At 38.8% G+C, this 23479-nt stretch overlaps 1 protein-coding gene across 6 annotated transcripts in view; it reads left to right on the forward strand.

Annotated features, from left to right (window-relative positions):
* LOC107216742 (atrial natriuretic peptide-converting enzyme-like) overlaps nt 1-22636 on the forward strand; it is a 95206-nt gene extending 72570 nt beyond the window's left edge. For 3 of the 6 annotated variants that reach the window (XM_046740500.1, XM_046740501.1, XM_046740502.1), the window contains 16 exons: nt 429-546; nt 5710-6463; nt 7118-7245; nt 10359-10491; nt 11204-11358; nt 12115-12313; nt 12390-12542; nt 16647-16901; nt 17984-18128; nt 18236-18417; nt 18698-18887; nt 19306-19480; nt 19773-19896; nt 20022-20170; nt 21142-21272; nt 21380-22636. In XM_046740500.1, coding sequence (XP_046596456.1) covers nt 429-546; nt 5710-6463; nt 7118-7245; nt 10359-10491; nt 11204-11358; nt 12115-12313; nt 12390-12542; nt 16647-16901; nt 17984-18128; nt 18236-18417; nt 18698-18887; nt 19306-19480; nt 19773-19896; nt 20022-20170; nt 21142-21272; nt 21380-21620 — 3232 coding nt within the window. In that variant the 3' untranslated portion in view covers nt 21621-22636. Of the gene's footprint in view, nt 1-428; nt 547-5709; nt 6464-7117; nt 7246-10358; nt 10492-11203; nt 11359-12114; nt 12314-12389; nt 12543-16646; nt 16902-17983; nt 18129-18235; nt 18418-18697; nt 18888-19305; nt 19481-19772; nt 19897-20021; nt 20171-21141 lie in introns of all 6 variants that reach the window. The other 3 variants (XM_046740503.1, XM_046740505.1, XM_046740506.1) reach the window with 3 other exon arrangements.
* Nucleotides 22637-23479: the final 843 nt, after the last annotated feature.

Raw genomic sequence — 23479 nt, forward strand, 5'->3', positions numbered from 1 at the left:
TAAAGCATACACTTCGGCTTTAGCGATGAAGCCGTGGGTCCCAGGGCGAGCGAAATGCTCTCTGTCGACGATCAAGGCGTCAAGGAGACTCACGTCTCGTCGTCCGCCCGCAGACTTTCGATCTCGACTTCTGGCTTCATTTCCATCGAGCTGGTCTCCGTGGATGCCACCTCGTCATGCTCTTTTCTTGAATCTAAGTTTTCCGGTCCCAAATCCATGAGGGTCCCACGACTAAAAAAGGAAGGAACGTTCCACCCCCTAGGGCCTTCCCTGGTCGTTCTCCTATCCGCCACCTGGAGTCGCGCTCGATCAGCGTTCAACCTGTATCCCTCACCCCGTACGGGGCTTGGGGTCCGAGTATTTTAATCAGCTTGAAAATTCTTCGACCTGTGGAATAATTTTGATTTATTTTTTGATCCGTGTTACAGGCAGAGCAGGACGCACAGCGTCGGCTTTCCGACGCGTACGTCGCTTTTACCGGAACCACCGCCGGCCGGAAACGTTGGAGCACCGCCGATACCGCGTCGCCATTCCGCAACCCCTGCGGTAGGTGATAAAAATTTATGTGTTCAGTTAAGAGCGAAAATCAACCATGTGTATAACAATTTGCAGCACTGATAGACATGGCGGAACAAAAACCAATGCAATGAAAAAAGACGTTCATTACAGTTGTGTGTTAAAAACAAATGCTGCTCGTAAGTCATCGCATTATAAGTTTGACGTATATGATATCGTTGAGGCTTTTTCAACAAAATATTTTAATCAATCACACGGATGTAAGTACCTATACCGTTCGGAAAAGAGTACAGATACAAACCAATTTTTGAGTTGACAAAATCTGTACGATTCATTATGGGTCAATAAGATTTTTGAAAAAATGAAATCAATTGGAATGGGTAATATAAAGTTACCGTAGTGATTTTTGAAAAATTTTGGACGCTTATTTTGGTATTATGATACTTTTGAAATAAGTATTCCATGGTTTCTGTTACAAATAAAAATTAAGCTTTCTAAACTAAGACGTAACGAATTTTGAAATTTGTTTACTTAAACACGAGTTTTGTTTTTTTTTTTGTTCCAACAATTTTAGCACTAACACTGATCAAAAAGGTTTGTTTTGGAACTTTGATACGTGTTCGTGTTTTTAGCTAATTTTTGATTTTCTTGCTTCCGGGAATCATCGAAAATGTCTTTGAAACAGCCTCCGCAACGCATCGTGAAACTCCGTTTCCACTTTCCGTGCAGTTTGTTTGTTCCTCCGTTCGTTTGCTTTCGGACTCCTTGTTCATTAATTTACCTTAAAAGCCGCAACAGACGGATATTCTTGGTGAGATCAGTTGATGAGGGCCGGACTTCTGTGGTTCATGGTCGTATTTCGAGTCTCGTTAGCTTCGAGGCGAGGCTTTTAGTAGTTGCAAATCTCCGTGTTGGACTCGACAAATTTCTAGTTCTCATTCGAAGGGCTAATGTGGTCAGTCCTCAGGTTGAACCGTTACCTTCGAATCGTTGAAACATAATTAGAATTGTCCTACAAGTTTTCGTTAAAAGTACGCTAGACGTAAAAACAAAAGATTGACGAAATGAAACATAAAAAATCAATCACAGGCCCTAAAATTTTCGGTTGAAATGTAAAAAAAGTTCTAGTGCTGTTCTCTGAGACGCTTTGGAAAAAATATTTCAACCGAATTCAATTTTAAAATTGCTGAATGTTTCATCGAAACGTAGCATTCAGTAGCTTCTATGATTTGGACTTTTCATTATTGTGTAACTTGACTTCAACTGTTGAAGTTAAATCTTATGCACTCATCTCAGCATCCGCAGAACTTTAGAACCATTTCAATTCCGATTCGATTACAAAACTTTTAAACGTAACACTCAAAACTTAGCGTTCATCACTTTTTTTATGATGAGAAATCTACACACACTCACAAATAATTACGTAATTGGATAACATGTTTCATCACAATGAAAGAATGAGATTGTTATGCTTTAAGTTCAGAATCCGCAGAAGTGGGAAACTTGTCTAATTTAAAATTTTTTTAAAGTTTGAATCCAAATTTTGCGTACAGTAGTAATTTTTCGTGACGAGGAAGTTTAGCCATAAGGGCATTATTGGGTAGTTGAGTTAACGTGTCGTCATAATGCAAAAATAAAACCTAGTTCATTGACGTGCGATTAGAATTTATAAAAAACGTGAATTTTGTTTCGATCGAAAAGTTTTCCAAGACTTTTCTTTCAAGGTTTTGTGTACACAATAAAATATGAACTTAATTCAAGTCCATACGCTGTCACAATGCGGAGAATAGTTCTTGTGCTTTGTATTAATAATACCGTACATGGGCAAGTTGACATCGTTAAGACATTCGAATTATTTAAGGCACACAGTTGAAACTTGGTTAATTCGATTAGCTGCTCGAAGATTTGCTGTTCTTTTTGAAGGGCTGAAATTCGGGTTCACAAAGTGCTGAGGCTTTATTCAACCCGGTATTTCGGGAGTGATCGAGTCGCTCGTCGAGGTCTAGGTGGAAGTAAAACCCTTCGGATCGTGACCAGAACGCACTAACACCGGGTAAAATTCTGTCGACGGTGAGGCGGAACACGGCCGCTATTCGATGAACAAGAGCGATTTTCGATAATTTTGCTGACAAGTAAAATTCCCACCCTCCTGCCTTCAGAGCGTGGAATGGGGGCGAAAAGGAGGGAAGGAGAACTTGACACTTAGTAGAGTTAAATGGTTTGCCCGAAACTTTTCGTCGACGGGAAGCTCCGGCAAGTTTCTACGTAGTTAACAGGGCTGCTTTGCCAAGAATTAACACTGTTCGTCAATTTTATCACCCGATGGTCATACACGGATTATTTCTTGAATTATTATATTTTTGAACTACGGAAATAGCTTGAAAAATACAAAGATATGTAATACTGGGATTATGAAGATAAGGATTAAATATTAATGATTCATTTTAAATCCCTTCGAAGTTGATAATTTAGTACATTCATTCGACTTCACTTTTCAATGGCTCATTATTTTATTCAGAGGACTATTTTCTTTTTTCAGCAGTCAATTTGATATGACGTTTTCTTTTCGACATGGTTATCAAAATCAGTGCTATGTTGTAAAATTGAATTGACTTAGCGATTTTAATATGATGAAAAAGAAAACTATTTCAGTCAATTTTTTAGAAAACAATCTTCTGAATCAAGAGAGCCAACGTAGTGTGAAATAGAAGAAACTCAATAGAAGTTTGAAGAAAAGCATTTCGATATCGATTTTTCATTTAAAATTGCTGTATAGTGACAAAAAATACAGTAAATTTATTCGATTTGACTCTGTAATATGTCTTTTATTGTAACGATAACCGTTTTTCAGAAGATGACTAGAACGAATCTTTTTCGTTTTCATGGCAATAGTGAATTTAATATCGCTGTTTCTTAATAAAAATTAATATCAGTGCAGTCTTGAAAAATTGTATATTTGCCTATGCCAACATAATGAAAACAAGTGTCTTGGTAGGGATGTATAAAACATCGTTCTCCAAAAAATAAGGTAAACATTCATAATCCAAAATTCAATAATTTTTCGACCGTTTTATACCGATTTGAAATGAACGATCAATATCGAGGCTCTCATTTATTACTTTTATTTTTTTCTATTCTTCTAACATACTTAAAAAAATATTGTTATCTTACGGATATGTAAATTTTATATATTCACAATGTCTGAGTATCTCGTAATGAAATAAGGGATCAAATATCGATTCTTGAGTCACTTGCAGCCCGCCTTAAAGTCAGTGAATCGGATTTCCGCAAATGCGATTTGACTTCTGCTTCTACTTCTACTTCTACTTCGTTTTTTATTTCCATTTCAGGCTTTTTGTCCAACCCATCAGCAGCCAGTGTATCAGCCACAACAATCAGACACTCAGAATTCCACTTTACACCGGCACTACAACCACTTTAACACAAGGTCACTCAATTTATACTCACATTTATACTCACAACAAATTTCACCCATTTTCTGTCGTTTTTGCTGCATCGAAAAACCTGGTTAGGCTGAAAGCTATGTTTACCTTTGTGTGAAACTTTTTCGACACTGGGGAAGCAAATAAATTACACCTCCCTATAAGTCCAATAAATTTTTTTGCAACAAATTATCACTCGATTCGCAGGCAGTAGAACCTATACGGTTATATTGTTTTGATCAATTTGAAAGAGTCGAAAAGAGAGGAGGGAACAATATTTGAAATGGGCATACATTGATCTGCTATACATTGGAAATGATGAGTAGATGAACCCCTTACACCTTAAAAATAAGCCATGTATAACAGTGAAATGCCTGTGACCTGAAAATTTGCGAATTGAGGGAGAAATTTGTTGCCTTATTGCGCTTATTGAGTTGACAAAGAATGAAGAGCGTTCCAGTAATTCAAGGATGAAGTCCGGTGAAATTACAAATTCCTGCAAGTGCCTGTCTCTTTACGAGTATCGCTTGAGGAAACCCGCGACGATGAAACCTTGCAACTAAATTCTTTCTCAACTTTATCTGAGAAATTTTCGGCAACAATATCACAAAGGCGAATGAGCTAAAAATTAGTAGTTCGTTGAAAGACGCTGAAATTTCACCGAGCAGTTCCGCAACTGGATGAAAAATTGGATATTAAGACAATTTCATAAAGCACGTAGGATCACGAACACGACGATTATTAATAGATCCTCGATCATTTAGCGATCGAGAAAACAAGTAATTGAAACTCTCAGCTTTTCCGACAGATTCTAACTATATCAATATAATTTCATTGAATAAGCCTAAGTCTGGTTCGATCCATTTTCGTCAACATGTTTCTGAATATTGGTTTAAATAACGTCTGTGACCGTGAAAAATTCCTCATCTTTTTCAAAAAGTCCTTGTCGTCAAAAATTTTTGCAAAAAAATTTGAGACAATCACAGAGTTATTCGAGTTGCATAAAAAATAAAAGCTGTCACCTGAGTTGCAGTCTCATGATTAACTATCATATTACGTCACTCAGTTGTAAAAAACAAAGTTGAAATAAAATCAAGTTATAACGCACCAAAATTATTTCTGTAATCAAATTTTTCCACATCGTCAACCTATTTTCATTTAAAATTCATCCGAATATTGCAAGCTGCGAATCGTTGGCATAATTTGATGGTTCGTTATAATTGGATCGTACATTTGGATAGCAATTCCTTTCGTTTTCTATGCAACTAGGATCGTAATAAGTTTGAATTTTTATATGCGAATAGTGAAGTTCAGTGAGGAGTTTATTTTGTAAAAATTTTATTTAGGGATTATACTGACTAAAGTCGATCCAACCATGCAAGAAAATACTTTGTTCATGAAACTTTGTTCGGTGTAGTCGAATCTACGTGTGAATTGAATACCGGGATTTGCGGGTCCGGGATTTTTCACTTTTTTTAATCGCGTATTTTGGAAAGTCACCTTCGAGTTCAGTTGAGAAATGTTTCTAAATTTTTTAAACAACGAGAATCGCGAGAGTTACTCACAATTTTTTGTTGAACCATCGAATGACAATGTCACAATAACACTAGAGCACTTATAACTTTTAATATTTTTGAGAATGTCGTGAATAAATTTTTTTTTTTATGGAAACGAACGTTGCATTGTTACATATTATCTACCACTTTCGATGACGAAGTGAAAGAAAAAATTTCTTCCGTTTGTCCCGCAGGTGGCGCCACCGCCGATCCCGCTCCGAGCCCCGGCGATTCCGAAGCGATGCAAAAACGAGCGTCCAATACCGTTGCAAGTCCAGCTCCCGGCAGTCCCGCGGCGTTCGAATCCTGACCGTAAACCGGCGGCGCAATTCGGGCAGCCAAAGGCGGACCCAACGCCGCCAAAACCCGAACCAAGACCGACGGCATCGAAGAGCAGTGGCGCTGTGAGTCCGTGGCAGCAGCGTCAGGAGGAACGGAATCTGATCGAGCTTGACAAGGCGTCACGTGACCTCGATAAGCGGCTGCAGGAGCGAACCGGTGAGCTTGGAAAGCACGCCGGCGTCGAGCGATTGAAGTTCGAGGAGCTTCAGCGAGCGGCGCGTGATCTGGAGCGCAGGCTGCACGAGAAGCCGCTTCCGGTTCCGGCCGAGCCGCCGGAAGTACCGGAGCGCGCGAAGTTTGAAGATCAGCTAAAGTCCCGGTACGATTCGGACATGGAGAAGGCGAGGAACATGCTTCAGAACAGCTTCGGCAAGCGGGAAAAGACCAACGGCGAGAAACTCGAGAAACTTCCGAAGGCCACGCAGACCAACATCCCACCACCGCTCAGCGCCATCGTTCAGAGCCCCGTTCCTAAGCCCATAAGCGTTCGCCAGGACAGCAATGTGTCCTCGGACAGCTTCAGTCAGACCAGTTCGCCCAGCTACACCAGCAAGACCATGGAGGCACCGCTTTTGCCCCATAAACACGCCAACGGGAAAGTTCCAGGTGTGTTCAAAAGGGTTCTCGATTCCAAGAGACATGTCCGTTTCTTAGAGATTTACCCGCTTTGGGTTTTGTGCAGTTTTTTTAACGATTTCAACTCCAAAAATCTCACGCAGGACATCAAATTTGAAAATGGATGAGATTTTGAAGGGTTCCGAGAGATTTCAAGTGATTCAGAAACATTTGATAAGTTACCAAGTAATTTGACAAGAATCGATGAGGCTTGATCATGTACTTACGTGATTTCGAATGTTTCAAAGAGTCTTGAGGTGTTTTGAGGAGAATTCATGTAGTTCGAACAATATTTCACTTGTTTTCGTAACTTTAAAAAAGTTTTCAGGTGGTTTAACAAGTATTTATGAAGCTCGAATAAGATATTACGAGTATTTCAAAAATTTCATAGTGTTCTGTAGAAAATTTATGGAGTTTAAACGAGATTTTTCATGATTTTGGAGCGATACAAAAGTTTCAAAGTGAGTTGAAAAGAAATCATGGTGTTTAAATAAGATCATACGTGATTACAAAAGGTTCTCAAAGTTGTGTCCTCACTTTTTGAAATAATTCATGGATATTTTGTTCAAACATATTGAAAATAATTAATTTCTCACCAATATACTTTTCCCACTCTGTTAGTCAATTGTTGTTGCCTGTTTTTAGGAAGAGCACTTGTACCAGAGCCAGAGAATCCGCCAGGAAGTCCGATCACAAAGTCGATGAGCACGCCGGCCAGTCTGCAAACAATCGTGCGATTTCACAACGGAAGCAACATGTCGCTTCATCACAGAGTGAGTAAATTCCAATAATAAAATCCGGTCCTTTTACAGACTGCTATTTCTTGAAGGATAAATACAGAATTAGAAACGTTCTCCTGCCATCTTGTTCACTTGTATTTTCTGATACAGCGACAATCATCACGGACTGTTATTTATGGTAGGTTCTATTACGGTATCGATTTCCAACCGCGGTACCTACTTGTCAGTCGGTGGCAACTTCAGTTTTGCATTCGGAAAGCCTCGTATATTGTTTCCATGAGAGAGAGATTAATCGTTGTGAACGTCGGGTGAATTGTGTAAGCCAATTATGGTGGCACGTAGAGTAACAAAGTGTACGAAACTTTACGATATCATTTACGTGCATACTATAAAAAGCGTTATGTTTGCGCGTTATCTCAAGATTGAGACGAATTCGAACGTAGGCTTCTGAATTATCTCTGTAATATTATATGGAACACAATCTGAAGTAACCATTTTAAGGAGTTAAGTGAAAATGAAGTGAAACTTACTTTCAACGGTCTACTTGTTAAAATCGCAAATTACTTCTGACTACAAGCGCTCAGATGCAAGGCTGTACGGTTAACCGGTTTAACCGGCCAGAACGGCTAACCTTATTAATTAGACGATGGCTTAATTCGTTTCCTAGCTCGTTACTCAGATATCGCGTAGAATCGTTCGAATTCGTTTCAAATCACGCAGGAATTGCCGCAAATCAGTGAAGAACCGCTCAAAACTGTTTCAAATTCAATGAAACTAGTTTGAAACCATTTCTAATCAGTGTGAAATCGCTTCGAAATCATTTAGAAATTATTTAGAACCTTCCGAATTAATTGGAGACTACTTAAAAATCGCTTAAAACTCTGTGTGATTAGTTTAAAAGCATTTGTAATCGTTCTGAAATCGCTGGAAACCATTTACAAAACACTTGAAGCACTTCGAAATTAGTTTGAAACCGTTTTTCCGAAACGGTTGAATATCTTTGAAACCTTCTTGAAATTAGTTCAAAATAGCTTATAGTCATTTTTCAACCATACCGTGGAATTGGTCTCGGCTTTTCGTCGCTTATTAAAAAGCACTGCAGACTGGTGCCGTTAACTGATTGTATGTCGGAACTCTACGGTACGCTGCAAATATTCCAGTAAGAGAAATCGCGCACTCACTTCGAAGAGACAGGGCTTTTTGAAACCTCATCTTGTGGAAGGGAAGCATGAAAAGAGGGGTCGAGAGATGAACAGATTGAATAAACGTTATAGGAGGGTTCTGGAAACCTGAATAACTCGCCTGCGGAGATAAAATAAAAATCGAGAGAAAAAAAAAATGTTGTCTAGATAAACGTGTTCCAACATCAATTACCGAGCTTCTATCGTTTGAAGTTCGAATAAAAACATTTTTTGTCATCCCTACTGCAGAGCTTACGTTCAGCTTAAAGATTCTCTCCTCCTGAAAAGATTTGGTAGACCTGCCGATTTTGGCATTAAATCGTCATATCTACTACTACTTCTTTCGTGTTGATTCGCTTGAAAGTTCATGAGGGGCTGGCAAGTCATCAATTATACGTGCGACGCGACCGTACGAATAAGTTGAAATTCTTGCATTCAGCCGTTTTGAGAGACACTTTATACAGACCTGCTTATGGGAGGGTGGATTCTATTTCGTGAGAAGGATCGTTAACGCTTTAATCAATTCTGAGATGTCCTCAGAAGTAGACACTTCACCCAAGCATATTGATAGTGTTATATCGACCTTAGTCAGTGTGGTATTGACGCAAAATAGCGTTAGACTAACATGGAATAGTGTTGGATTGACATCGGATGGTGTCAGGTTGACATCAGATAATGTTATACTGGAAGAAATATCACGTAATTACTCGACGCTACATGCTACGAAGTAGTAAAAATCACACAGGTACATGGAAGTCCTTAAAATTAAACTCGTGGTTGAATTGAACGCACAAGACTTTTGCTATTCAGAAGTCTTCGATACTTTTCAGCTTCATTTTGTCAACTCGTTCATTATTCTGTCTTCGTTGCATTTCAGTATGTGAGAGAAAGGGAAAGAGGAAGTTATAAACCTTTTTCAATTCCATCTCTGTATTGCATTGGCGTTCTTTTTTTTTCAGCATGATACTTTCTCTTCGTTAAGCTCTGCCGAGTATGATGAATGCAAATCAGAGTTATACGTGTAAAAATAAAAATATCAGATTTTTTCAGCTCGCCGAGACAATACGACAGTGATGGAAATATATATGAACGCGCGCGCATCCGCGCACGTGTGTGTTCCTGTGGACATAAAAAAAAAACGCGATCAAAACATGTAAAAACAGATCAATAAATTCTTGTTCACAAAGTGCAACGAAACCCAAAGAAAGAGGAGTGAAAAGCTTTTGACTCCATTGAATGAAACTCTACATAGGATCGAGGTCTGTGAATTCCTGCAGTAAAACGAACCCATAAAAAGAGCTGGTAGAGAATTATTCCCATTTATTTGCTCGTTTCGCACACTTTTCATCAGCGTTAAAAATCCAAGTCCTGCTTTGCATCCAAGCAAAACATATAGGTTGAAAGCCGAACCGCAAGCGCCATAACTTTGTTGTTTAACGTTGGGGTGAGCAGAGAATGGAATTACCTCTTACTACTCGCGGCTCAAGTGACTCTCAATTCCATCTCGCTTTAAGTAAATTTCGGCTTTTAATCGCCGAGGGTTTTCGCACGCCCCTCCAATTAGCTTCTGATAAAAACACTCTCGTCACTTCATCGCTTCAGAGTTTTACACGAGCTAATTCACCACCAATTAACCGGGGTAATTTTCCTACCACCAATTCACCGCTTCACACAACCCCAAAAAATCTGTACAGAGAATTAGGGATTTGTTTCAAACGTTTTTTTTTTTTTTTTTTTTAAACAATCGACGATAAACAAAAGCAAATCCCAGAACTCATTGTCCAGTTCAGGAATTGTTCTTGGAATGAATCTTCGAGGTGTAAAAACGAACGGTATGGCAGTTCAAACGGGTCTCAAAACATCTTTAAAGCGTTTGCATACTCTTTTCATCGAGCTGGAATCTTCATCTATCTATGAACTGCGTTATGCGGAATTTTTGAACTAACTTATTTTGTATTTATTCAGATAATCAGAGATATAAGGAGACCGAGCAGTCATTACGTGACGACAGGAAGACTGCGTTTTAGATTTGCTCAAGTGCTGGTCAACGCCGTGGCTCTTTTTGCGATAGCAGGTGGCCTAGCAGCGTACTTTAAATGTGAGTAAAACTGATCGATGTCATAACTGAATTTTCGTGAAAGCCTGCAATCAAGCTTCAGAGACCTGCAGACTCGGTGACTTTAAACCAACTACGTGACAGTTATTATATTCCAAGCCATAATAATTCGTCCTTTGAATGTTACGGTTTGCGGTTTTCTCCGCTCACAATCAGTAGCGTTAATAACTTGTCACAAAGCCAGATTCCGGATACAATATCGAACCAATTAGCGACCACTTCCACCCGAGAAATTTTCCACACTGCATTGGTCTCTATGTATGCACGATGTATGTAACGTGTAATATTAATGTTCGGAAAATTGGATTCCAATCGACTCGTTTAATTGCATAGAACTCATTTTGCCGAGACACCGTAAAAAGCTTCATTGTACTATATCAATTGCACTGACTTATTTCATGAGTTGTACTACATTTCACCACTAGTGCCCATTTGCTGAGCATCGATTTTGAGGCTTCAAGTCATTCGAAATAAGTAGTACATATCCACCATTCTTACATGAAAACAAACCGAATTAAATTAATTCTTCAATTAATTAATTCTCACAAAAGTCCAATAATCATCACTCGTTAACTACTTGTATACGTCATACCTGAACGAAGTGACTTGTTCAAAAAAACCACATGAACAATACTATCGAAGGATCGAAGTGGTCAGCCAAATGCTCCAGTGGCGTTTGTTCTTCCTCTTGCAGCTTACCCAGCGTACACTGTGAGGTTGGAAAACAATACTGTACATTCGACGGAAATGGTGATAGCCCCAGGACCTCCGAAATTCGAACCACCGCTGAAAAATCCAGCACCAGGAATCTGCCTGCCAGTGATCGTCAGCTTCTGTCAGTACCACAAGGTAAGAGAAGTGAAGTGAACCGATTATTGCCAAATCACTGTGACGAACGAACGTTCAAACGAAACGAGAAGGCAATCCGCCTTCTCGTTTCGTTTGCGAAAAAATATTTGGTGCACTGAAATCCAGGGGTTCGACTAGTTCGGATGAAAACAGACAGCATTGACCCGCATGCACACGTCTATCCATTTGAGTGTGCATCGCGAGCACTCGACTGGATCCGGCAGTTCGAGTTTGAGTTTCATTCTCTGCAGCTCGTGAACTCCTCCGCTCGAACTAAGGGCTTCATCCAACTCCAAATAGTCGAACAATTTGATAACTCCTACAGAGGGTATTGTTCAAGGTCTATATACTTGGTCCATTTCACTCAGGATCAATATTCATTACTCATATTTAACCCTATGAAATCCGTCATTCCGAGTGGAAACACGAAAGTAAGGAACTTGTCTTTGTCGAGGAGCAGGAAAAATTTGATACACCATTTGTAGCACTTCGACTGTATCAATTTTCGCCACTTTTGCGAACTTCTGTATTCGCTGGTGCGACCTTTGATCTCATGGATTTACTCAATTCAATACTGATATTCAACTTTGAAGTGGTGAATCAAAGCACCATTGTATGATTGGTGACCATAATGCTCGGTTAAATGTAATAAATGTGGTCACAACCGGATCAAACGATGTCCACAACTGATCCCGAGTCGACCTAAACCTATCGTATAAATAGGCATCGTTCCTCCTTGACACATGATTGTTACAGATCCCGTACAATTTCACCGTATTCCCGAACTACATGGGCAACTTTGGACAGAGGGACGCTCAGCACGAGCTTGAACTGTACGACGCAGTTGTCGATGTGCGCTGCTACGAATTGGCAGCCCTGTTTCTCTGCAGCGTGTTCGTGCCGAAGTGTGGTGTACGAGGCCAGGTGGTTAGGCCATGTCGCAGTCTCTGCTATCGTAAGAATTTTCGACTGATTGGTGTTTCCTTCGATTGCTTATTCGGCCAATGCTGTAAATTCGTTCCTTTTTGAAGAGACCAAACATCGCTGCGGGTTCTTCCTCGAAGTGTTTGGTCTCACCCTGCCCGAGTATCTGGAGTGCAACCTTTTTCCCGAGAATGCTGACCCCGAGGTTTGCGTTGGACACCGCGAGGTCATCGAAGCGGCAAAAAGGGCGGAGAAACCCGGTGAGTAATATCTTTCTAGTGGAATGATGATTGTGCTCCTGTATGAAAAAGACATAATGGGGTGTGTACGAGCAGATGGTTGAAAGGGTAGGTGAATTTATATCCCGACAACCAATTGCTTCATTCGATTGGGGCTTATCTGATTCAAAAGCATGTAGATTGAGCTTCCTTTGCGTATTTTTTTCTGATACGTTCATTTGATAGAAAGCATTGTTATTAACAATAACGTCAACCATTTTTCTCAGCAATGTGTAGTGTGATGCCCAGAATATCTCCAAAACGGCTCAAACTGATTGACTTCATATCTATAGACAATATTTGTGGATTCGTCACGTTTTTTGCAACGATCCAAATTTGTTTTCCTTTTGTTTTTTCATCAGCCTAATAATAACCGTCTGAGGACGTGGCAAAACGAATTAGCTATCGAAGAACACTGTCTTGTAAATTCAAAGTGGTTAGGTTGGTTAGGTCCTTTTTAGAGTTCCGTAACTCAAAAAGTAAAAACAGAACCCTTGTTGAAACACTTCGTTGTCTGTCTGTTCGTCTGTCAAGACAATTTTTTTAGGAACTGATAGAAGTATCAAGTTGAAATTAATATCAAATACTAAGATGTACGATCTCTTGGAGGTGTAAGACATTCAAGCTTCCAGGTCAATGCAATCAAACGATGCGGCCATTTGTGTCACATACTTTAGCACTCGCAAACTCACTCATCAAAATCTATAGGTACTTCCCGTTGACTTAGAATCATGAAATTTGAAAAGAAACAAGGTCTCACGGCACAATTAAAGGGAAAAGTCTCAAAATAGTTAATCTGTAGTTACATAACATTAAATGAAATGATTAAGTTTATACGAAACCCTCAGGGCGCGAGTCCTACTCACACTTGTCTAGTTTTTTGAGATATTGTGAGTAGTGCGAAACATGTCATCCAGCCAAGTTATGTTCATGCTGAGTTTCAAATATATAAGAATTTCCGAATAAACCCGTTATCATTATTTTTTTTTTCCTTCTTCCAGTCCGTGTTTTTTTTTTTTTTTTTTTTTTTATTATTCAGCAAAATGCATTTTGCATGGGGTATGTCATGCGGCAACGTCGAGAACGAACTGGGAAAACAAAAGACGGGCTTAACGACCGTTATAAATATCTCACCAAATCTATTGTCCACGATAACAATGATCCAAACACTGCGGAATACCTCTTGAAACGTTATCCTGCCGCTGTCACCAATTTTCGTCCTCCAATTTCAAATGGCACCCGTTTCCTTCCGCGAGAATTGGCGTGATCATGGAGTTCAGATTTGAGTGATTTGGGAAAACAATTACTCAAATCAAACTTACTCGCACAATCGTTTGTGAAGGGTTTTCATTAAAAAAAAATGATGTATCCTGGGTTGTAAAAAATTTTCATCACACGATTTATCACATTTATTCTCGAAATGCATTATACTGCCGAGGCGGAATTGATTCCGATGATTTTTCCGTACCACTCTACAAATTCTCATACCCAAGAAAATTCGATTATTTATATTTCGTTTCTGATTACCTCTCGAGTGACTTCATGATGATGTATAATACTGCAATACGGTTGTTACCAACGAAACCAATTTCCAAGAATAGGTACTTCAGTTAATTACAAACAGCAACAAGAAAGGAAAGAAAAAAGCCGGAATCTGGCAGTTTCAGAAAAGAAGACTCGGAGTGTGAAATTAACTATAATGGGGATGATAAGAAAATAATAATGTTTAGGGGACCAGTTTAGAGAAACGTGGGTCGAGTAACGATCGAAGGCTGCTGCGGTTACGTAAGAAGGTAAACGATGTTCAGTACCAACAAGTTTAACTTACGACAACTGGGCTTATATAAACAGACCGAGCATTGGGAAAAGGATTTGATTGTGAAATAAGCTCGAAGAATTCGAAGAAGCTAATTCCACGTTGCTTATGCAGCGGTATTGAACCGAAATCAGTGTTGGAATCAAAACAATACTCTGAGCGATTTACAATCGGTCCAGGATAATTGATCCGCAATTTGCAATTCCGACCCCGGAATCCATTCCGCGAATAAGATTTCTGCACGATTAAACAACTGTCGATAAGAAATTATCACCGAAGCGCGATCCCCTGGGAAATTTACCAGAACCCCTTTATACGTTTTCGGACAAACTTGCCACCCCGGAATATTTGCGACTTCCTGGAAACGTTGAAGATGCTTTCAGTTTCTTTATCGTTTCGAACTGTTTCACAGCGATCACGTGACTCATCGCATTCTCGAGGGTTGAACTCTCGCCCTGAATCAGCTTTGAGTCTTTGGCCTTGTGGTTTATATTTTGCAAGAAAAAGCGTTCGGAATATTCCGGTTCATCAAAGCGTGGAATCGCATCCCGTTTTTAGGTACAGAAAAGGAGGTCTGACTTTCGTCTTGAGTCGATCCGCGCCGATCTGTCTCTTGATTGCTGTTGGAGACAATCACGGAGGATCGAGATTCTTTCTCAATTTATCAGGTGTGTGTAGTACTTGGAGGATGTTTTGTACAGATTACCGGGATGATAAAAGAAGCTGAAAAGTTAAGAAGAATCGCAAATGGTCCATTTGGCTACCCTTCCTGCTTTTTCTGGCTCCTTCCACGACCATTCGTTGATCAATAAATTGCGACAAAGCGGTTTCTTCTTCCTTTTCTTCAACTTCTTCACCCTCTTTGCAAGGTCCGTCTCTGTTTCATTGGGCAGGGGGTGAAAATGTCGAATTAATAGAAAATCGAAGTGTCGCAATACCCAACTTTCAAAATCTCAGAAATCTATTTGTTGAAATTTTAAAATCTACATAGCCAAAGTGTAAAACAGTGAAGTATACAGATCACCAAAATACAAAACCGCCAGAATTCCAACGATTTCATATTTTAACCCTTAATTCAAAATGGATTTTGAAACAACGATATAGTTGTCAATGTTCTATTTTCTGACCTTTTTACACTCCGACCTCGACCCGTTCCATGTTTGGCTGAAAAAATATTCACGTCTCTATTTTTTCGATAATTTTAAAACATTTCACCTACTCTCTCCAGCGCTTTAATGTTATATCATGTATTCCGCGATACAAGATGTTCACTTTTGCGAGGGTATGAGATAGCAAAAAAAAAACACGAAGCACATGTCGGGTCCTATCGCGAATTCTTTTCATTTGCCACACGCTGTCACCGTCGTACAAAAGTTCACCGAGACCCCCGACCTACCGCTAATGCAAATCTAATTGTAAAATCCATATATTGAACGATAACGCTGTCAAGCTAACCGGTGGATGCGGCTGTTATCTAACTTCAAAATTCTCACTTTTCTACCGGCAATTGTTCCGCACCCTCGCTGTATGCCACAGTTTTTGTGTTCAAAGACAAGAATTATTTTTCCTCATCAATTTTTATCCGGCTCAACATATTGTAATGTATTTCTCGGAATAAGCATGATCGCATTTGTCTCATTTCATGTTATTATTTTGAATGACATTTTTACCGGAATCTCACCTCTCAAAATGTGGCTGATCATTCTTGGGTCAAAATTGAATATCAAACTGTCATAATTAACATTCTGCTGTCGTAGAATCATCATGCTATTCTATATAATATATTCATGAACAGGATTTTGGATAGTTCGAGATTCGAAAATGCATGAAAAGTCAATTAAGAATTTGACATGTTACCTCCGTTGTCGAAAATTGAAAAAAAATTGATCCCGTCGGAAGTCCAATATATTCGAAATATTTTTCCCCCATTGTCTGCAAAGTAAGTTTTAATGTTTTTGCAACATGAGACACGAACCATTACAACGATTCTGAACATTATCCATTCTGTGCAAATAAATAACAACTAGATTACAAAAACAGGAATGTCAAATCATCGTTCGAAATATTTGAATTGATAAAATTTTCCAGCGGGTGAGTTGCGATTTGAATATCAATTGCTGGACATATCTGTGTATGGAATTTTTTTGCAAGGCTTAAAAGCAATGGAAATTATTACATATTTCTTTATTTGTCGTTTCTCTTGGTGCATTTGAAGAAAATGCAAAGTACACACTGATTGAAATATTAAACGTTTTCTTTCGTACTTCAAGTCTGTACAAGCGGGTTTCAATGCGACGGTACCCGATGCATTCCGGTTGATTGGCGTTGCGACGGTCACGTCGATTGCGCTGACCAATCGGACGAAATCGGGTGTGGCGAATGCGGAGCCACGGCACCTTCGACCAGCGACGAAGAATCCCTCGCTGACCCCGTTCTTCACTGTGGAGAGAGACAATGCATGTCCAGTTTACACGTCTGCGATGGAACCACGGACTGCCCTTGGGGACAGGACGAAAGGAATTGCTGTAAGTGAAGCTTTGTTCACTAAAAAATTTGCTAATTGTTGTGATCGTTGAAAAACAGCGAGAAACCGCTTCCATTCATTCATAATTGTTTGTAGAAATCGCTTGAAACCATTCCAAAATCATTCGAGACTCTTGGAATTCATTTTAAAATACTTTGCTGTTATTCTGCAACTACTCCAAACCACTTAGAAGTGTTTTGAATTTCCTCGGTATTATTCTTCGAATATTCACAATTATTTTTAAACCTCTTGAAGACATTCAAAATGACTTAGGAAATGTTCATGCCCGTTCAAAATTGTTTTAAAACCATTTGTAACAATTTGAAAACCGTTTTTGACCACTTTCAAGTCTTTAAAACACCTTGTAATTAGTTTGAAACAGCTTAGTTCCTTGTTGTATTCAAAGAAGTTATTAAACAAAATACCAAGCCTGTTGAAACATGTCGAAATCAGGGACACGGCTCCATATGAATTCGAGATATTCGTCTCGAGTATGCGTTTCGGGGCAAAATGCATACATGTTTCAGGATTCGATGAAAAATTTTGCAATTATAAATAAAAAAAATGAAACAAACATCACCAAACATTTGTTCTCGAAAACAACGAAATTGTTCACTTGAAAACCCGTGGTTATTTTTAACAGGTTGACTTTGAAGTCAGAAAAATCTAAAAATCACAACACGTACACAGATGTCACATCCAAATCTGTAATTTTTTTATGATTTCCTTTGTTGGAATGGCGTGGAAATCGGATAGAACTAGAAGATCACGCTGCTTTCAATTTACAGTGTATAAGTAAAGATAGAGGGGTGAAATTTGGGCAAACTTGGCTTCTTATGAGAAGGAAAAGTTTGGAATAACGCAATCACAAATCGGTTAAAGGACGTATTTCATATGCAAACCCGGCTAGGCCCTTTTACAAATTTTTTGTCACCGTTGATTACAATGTAACTTGAATTCCATAAAACTATCCTTTGAGATTAGATAAAATTGAAATCCAATTTTTCAAAGTATTAGACAAAGATAAAAATTCTTATCGATCAAAAAACATAGAGAAATCACGTATTGATCCTGTGGTTTCAGTAAGACTTAGCGAGCGGAACGGTGACATTGGTAAAGGACGGTTGGAGATTTACCACGCTGAGAACGGGAACTTCTCACCAGCCTGTGTAATGAATTGGGACGCAGAAACTTCACCTCATCAGATATGCTCATATCTTGGATACAAGTGAGTTCGTCTTACACTGGAGCATTTCGATTGTGGAATGATCCGGAAGTGTTCTTGGCGGTGCGCGGTGTATTAATCGTCCCAAAAATCTCAATCTGATCCAACAGAGTCGCAAACTCGTCAGTACTGTCCAGAAATGGCACCAACGTCTCGATGCCACAGCGGAAAATCGAGACCTCGGTTCAATGGCGGCTTGCTCAAAAAACCAACACCAACATTCTCAAGGAACTCCGGCGCTGCACAAAATACGAAAATTATCCTACCGTTGAACTGGCCTGTTCGGAATACGGTAAGAGTAGTCAGGAACTGAATGAACGATGATTCAAATACTTAAGCAAAGAAAACGACAGTCCGGAAATATTCGAGACAATGTTGCAATTATACTAGAATACTACATAATATCGTCTTAACATATTCACAAAAAAAAAAAAATAGTCCAAAACTTTTGCAATATACTCAAACATCCTTTAACGGGGTTTCTAATTTTTTTGAGTACTGTTCAACAATCCCCAAATTCTCGAAATTGACATTTCGAGTTCTGCGATACGTTATTTTTCACACCGTCACAGGATGCGGAAAGCGAAAGCGCATCTACGGTAACTCGAGGCCTCAGGCGAGGATCGTCGGTGGAGTTGAAGCAGCTCCCGGTGATTGGCCATTCCTTGCAGCGCTTCTCGGTGGACCTGAACAGGTTTTTTACTGCGCTGGAGTCCTGATTTCCGATCAGTGGGTTCTGACCGCGTCACATTGCGTCGGAAAGTGAGTTTTCAATCATATCTTTGAGTCATTCCAGTTTGAATCCTGATGAATGTGTCACCAACAACCCTCGAATTACGGAGAAAAGGAATAAATTTTCTACAAAGTGTATCCAATTAATCACTGAAAAGTTCAGGCAATCTCAAGATTGAAAGTTTTTTTGCTAAAAAGTATGAAGAATCTTTCAGGTTGTTAGACAAACAGATGTTGTCACCTCAAAGCACAAGCGTTCGAATCCCACCGCTGTCACCAATTTTTGTTCTCACATCGCACCGAAAACACATCATATTCAAGTTCATTATCCAAACTCCTTCAACTTCTTGGAAACGTTTACAATTCATATATCGTGTCAACTTTATTGCCTTATTTTTCACACACGCATTATTACACTTATGATTTCCTCGACCTATCCGGTGTGAAGGAAGAAATCTGGCAGTTTCAGCCACTCCGACGTATCCGGATGGACAATCCAACTCGGTATAACAAGACGCCACGCTCATACTTACCTCGGTCAAAAAGTCAAGGTAAAGCGAGTCGTTCCTCACCCAAATTATAACCTGGGAGTCGCTCACGACAACGACGTCGCTCTTTTCCAGGTAAATCCAACGCTTACGATTTTGTATTTGTAGACATGACGGAATTATCCATTCGCTACCAACAAATCCAGTTCAATTTAAATTCTTATCAGCATTAGGACGTTAATCTAAAAACTCAGAAGCCGTTGTCCACTTTCAGAACTGTTTGTTTGACTTGAACATCACCCTTTTCAAGTGATTTGTTTTCACACGGCCTCTTAATCACTGTCTTGAAACATCGTGTTCAAGGACTCGTTGCTTTTTTCTATTACATCAAATCTTGCGAAGGCTAAAATTTGTACAATTTTTTCAGCTTGACAGTCGCGTTCAGTTTCACGACCATCTAAGACCTGTTTGCTTGCCAACTGCGGACTTGGAGCTGACGCCCGGAACACTTTGCACAGTAATCGGTTGGGGAAAGAAGGAAGACACGGATGGTGAGCAATAAGATTAGATGAGGCTCTCTTGAACGCTTTTGTCAAATTTTTACCGTAACATTCGTCGTTTCAGATCGAGTCCGAAGCAAAATTAGAACGTTACACATCGTATCTTTCTGTTACAGTTTCGGAATACGAGCCGGCCGTCAACGAAGTAAACGTCCCAGTATTGAACAGAGAGCTCTGCAACCTTTGGCTCGAACACAAAGAGCTTAACGTAACCGACGGCATGATTTGCGCCGGTTATCCAGAAGGAGGGAAAGACGCCTGTCAGGTGAATAATTTCCAATACTCCCAAATTGTTAAACAATGATTCGCGTGAAAAAAATAGAATTTTTAAAGTTGACAAAACTCCTGACCTCGACTTCTCAACTTTCTGCCCAGAGAAAACAATGAAACTTAGCAAATTCATTTTGAGTGATCGACTGCGCATGCGCAAAATAATTGAAGTCTATTGGTCCGTGAGATCGTATCGCGGTGACATTTTTGTCTGCTAAGCAGGGGAACCAACTTACTGAAAACGAGTCATAGAATATCGAACTCTCTCACGTCGAGTGACAAATCGAAATCACGTTGTTACGATGACCCGCAACAGTCATTAGTCCTCAGTTAGTCAACAACGAAAGTTTTCTTGTCAAGTTTTTCAGAATTATTTGAACAACTATTAGAGATCCGCTTAACCGGAACAAAAAATTCTCACCACCTACATAACTTTTATAAGCGGTGTTTGACAGTTAAAGCTTCAAGTGGCCAACCAGCATGAAGTAACTAAAAAGTTCGCGCACGCGCAGTCAGCCGCTGTATCTGTCATGTCTGAATGCTTTATTTCAGTTTAAGTTAACCACGGGTTTCAATTTTCAATTTGTGTTACCACTTCATGAAATATAAATTGGCAACATTTCTGAAATGAACGGGGAATTGGATTGCCATTTGAATTACCAGCTGGATGTTCTGCTGTATACATTCAGACAAAACAAAATTCAAAACGAATTATATGAATTGCTAAGTAAATTGAGATTATTGGAAAACATTGAATGAACGAGCAGAAAAATTCCTAAATGGCTATTAAAAATTTCATAATATCAAATGTCTTCAGAAGAGTGGAAAAAAAATGGATGAAACTCGTAAAAACGAAAAACCAATATTCACAAGAATTATTAAAATTGCGACATAGCTTTTGCCGATATCAAAAAATGAAAATCTAATACTTTAAGAAAATTTTGATGAGTCGTATTGAATTCGCAGGGTGATTCAGGGGGGCCACTTTTGTGTCGAGACAAAAAGGACCCGGAGAGATGGTTCGTTGGCGGAATAGTGAGTTGGGGTATAAAATGTGCTCATCCAAAGCTACCGGGTGTTTACGCATACGTGCCAAGGTACGTGACGTGGATCCACAAACAGATCGCGAAATACTCCGACAAAGACAAGGGGTAACGAGAGCTTTGACGAGAAACTTGATATAATTTAAAAACTGCATGTGCAGGTATACTTATGCACGCGTTCTACGTCTGCGCGAAGACATGATTACGCTGAACGAAAACGGTAGTAGAAATAGAGAAGAAAACATGATAAACCGAGGCAGTAAATTATATGCGCGAATTTGGAGAAGGGACGAGGAAAAAAAATTTAAAAAAAAAAGAGAGAAAGAGAGGGGAAAAATACGCGTTCGGATAAAAATCGAATTATTTTTGAACGCAGTTGTTTTCGTCGCGTCTATTGATTAAGTAATACCTGTACACACATAAATATATCATACACATATTATACATATATACATGTGTGTACATATATGTACAATAGTTTTGTTGCAACTCAAATGTAAAAGTGGGCAAGTATGGCCGCATGCTGAAAATGAACACAACACGCTATTTCTCAACGAATGACACGCGTGTTGGGATTTGGCGAACCATTTCTCCACTAAAGAAGAAAAACTGTTTTTGTCCGCTTATAAAGCAAATAGCCTCTGTACGGTGGCGCGCTCTACCGCCGATCACGTAAATGTGTCTCGTGATTCGCGGTAAGTTCACACTGTCAATTCCCTCGGTTGAGGTTATGTTTTCGCCTCCTCATAACTTGAATTTTTGCTCGTGCATTTAGTTTGATTGTCATGTATCTTGTAATGTTTTACCATAACCGTTACTTAATTGAGAAATCATGCGATTTGCTCATTTTCAGCATCGACTAATTGCCTAATTTTACATTTTCATTGGGAAAAACATTACGTGCAACTCGTGAGCAAGACGATTCTGAATTCGTGCGGCTAACTTCACACTCACTCGGAATCGTGTCATTTGCCCACTAGTTGCACAATATACTATTCTACTGTGCTGAATAGAGTGTGGAGAAAAATAACAATAATATAGAATTAGAAGAATTAAAACACAGAAGAAAAAAAAGTAACGATACATTCCTTAGTTTTCCGATCTGATCAACAGCGGCGAAAATGTTGACTAGCTGCAGTATTTTTAAAGCCCGGAGAATCTGATGGGTAATAATAAAACAAGTTACTTGATAAAAACAAAACTACGCAAAAGAACAATCAGAACAGAATTTGAACGAAATTTAAATTCTGCCCAGAAAAAAATATATAAAATAAGATGGAGACAATAATTCAACTTCTGATGTATAACTCTTGGCCTGAGGGACACAAGCACTCAAAAGTGAGAAAAAAAAATATATATATATATATACATCTAAGCATCTGAAAACGAGACAATAAAAAAATATTTTTTGTGTAAGGAAAATGGAAACGACAATAATTATAATTATAATAACAATATAATTAACTACAATATTGATGATAATATCGATAATAATAAAAATAATAATAATAATGATGATTATGATAATAGTAAATAAATTATATTAGGCAATTGACAATAAGAAGAAGAAAATTGGAATGAAGCAGAGGAAAAATTAATTGGAAAGAAATGAAAAGTGAAACGTAGGAAAATGTGCATAGTGCGAATAAGCCATATAACGTCGTAAAATTGTGCGAGATAAATCTTTGATTAAGGGGCCGTGAAATTGGGTCGAATCACGTATCCATAAATCTTTCTGAGAACAGGTAGTTTATATGTTTAAATATTAGGCCGAGGTGAAGCTGCTGATCCGTATATTACCGTCGTAATTTGAAGAAAATTTGGTCGATAAATTATGCCGCCTATAAATTCTTTCGTCCCAAAAGAGGGCAAAATTACTCCATCTCAGTGTAATATCATTATTTTTATAAATTCTACCATTTTTTCCGTCATGAATTTTTTTTTTTTTTTACAAAAATGTTATTCAAACCTTACGGTCTAAAGATATTAATTGTCAGTCTTGTTATTAGTTTAATTATGTTAATTCTGTTCATTTTTTCGTATTACGGATATTTTTTTAACACTCGCAAAATTGAAAATTGACGTATGCAATCCTTAACCAAACAAAACGAAATTAAAATCGAAGCAAAGTATGGATTAAAACATTTCATAACATCAACGTAAGAGATTGATAGCGAAATTTTGTTGGCTGGCTTTCGCGACGATAAAGAATAATAACGACGTACAAAAAAAAATGTATTCATAAAATGTTTGATTCACCT

Source organism: Neodiprion lecontei, chromosome 5 (assembly GCF_021901455.1).
Source record: "Neodiprion lecontei isolate iyNeoLeco1 chromosome 5, iyNeoLeco1.1, whole genome shotgun sequence".
Classification (NCBI taxonomy): Eukaryota; Metazoa; Arthropoda; class Insecta; order Hymenoptera; family Diprionidae; genus Neodiprion; species Neodiprion lecontei.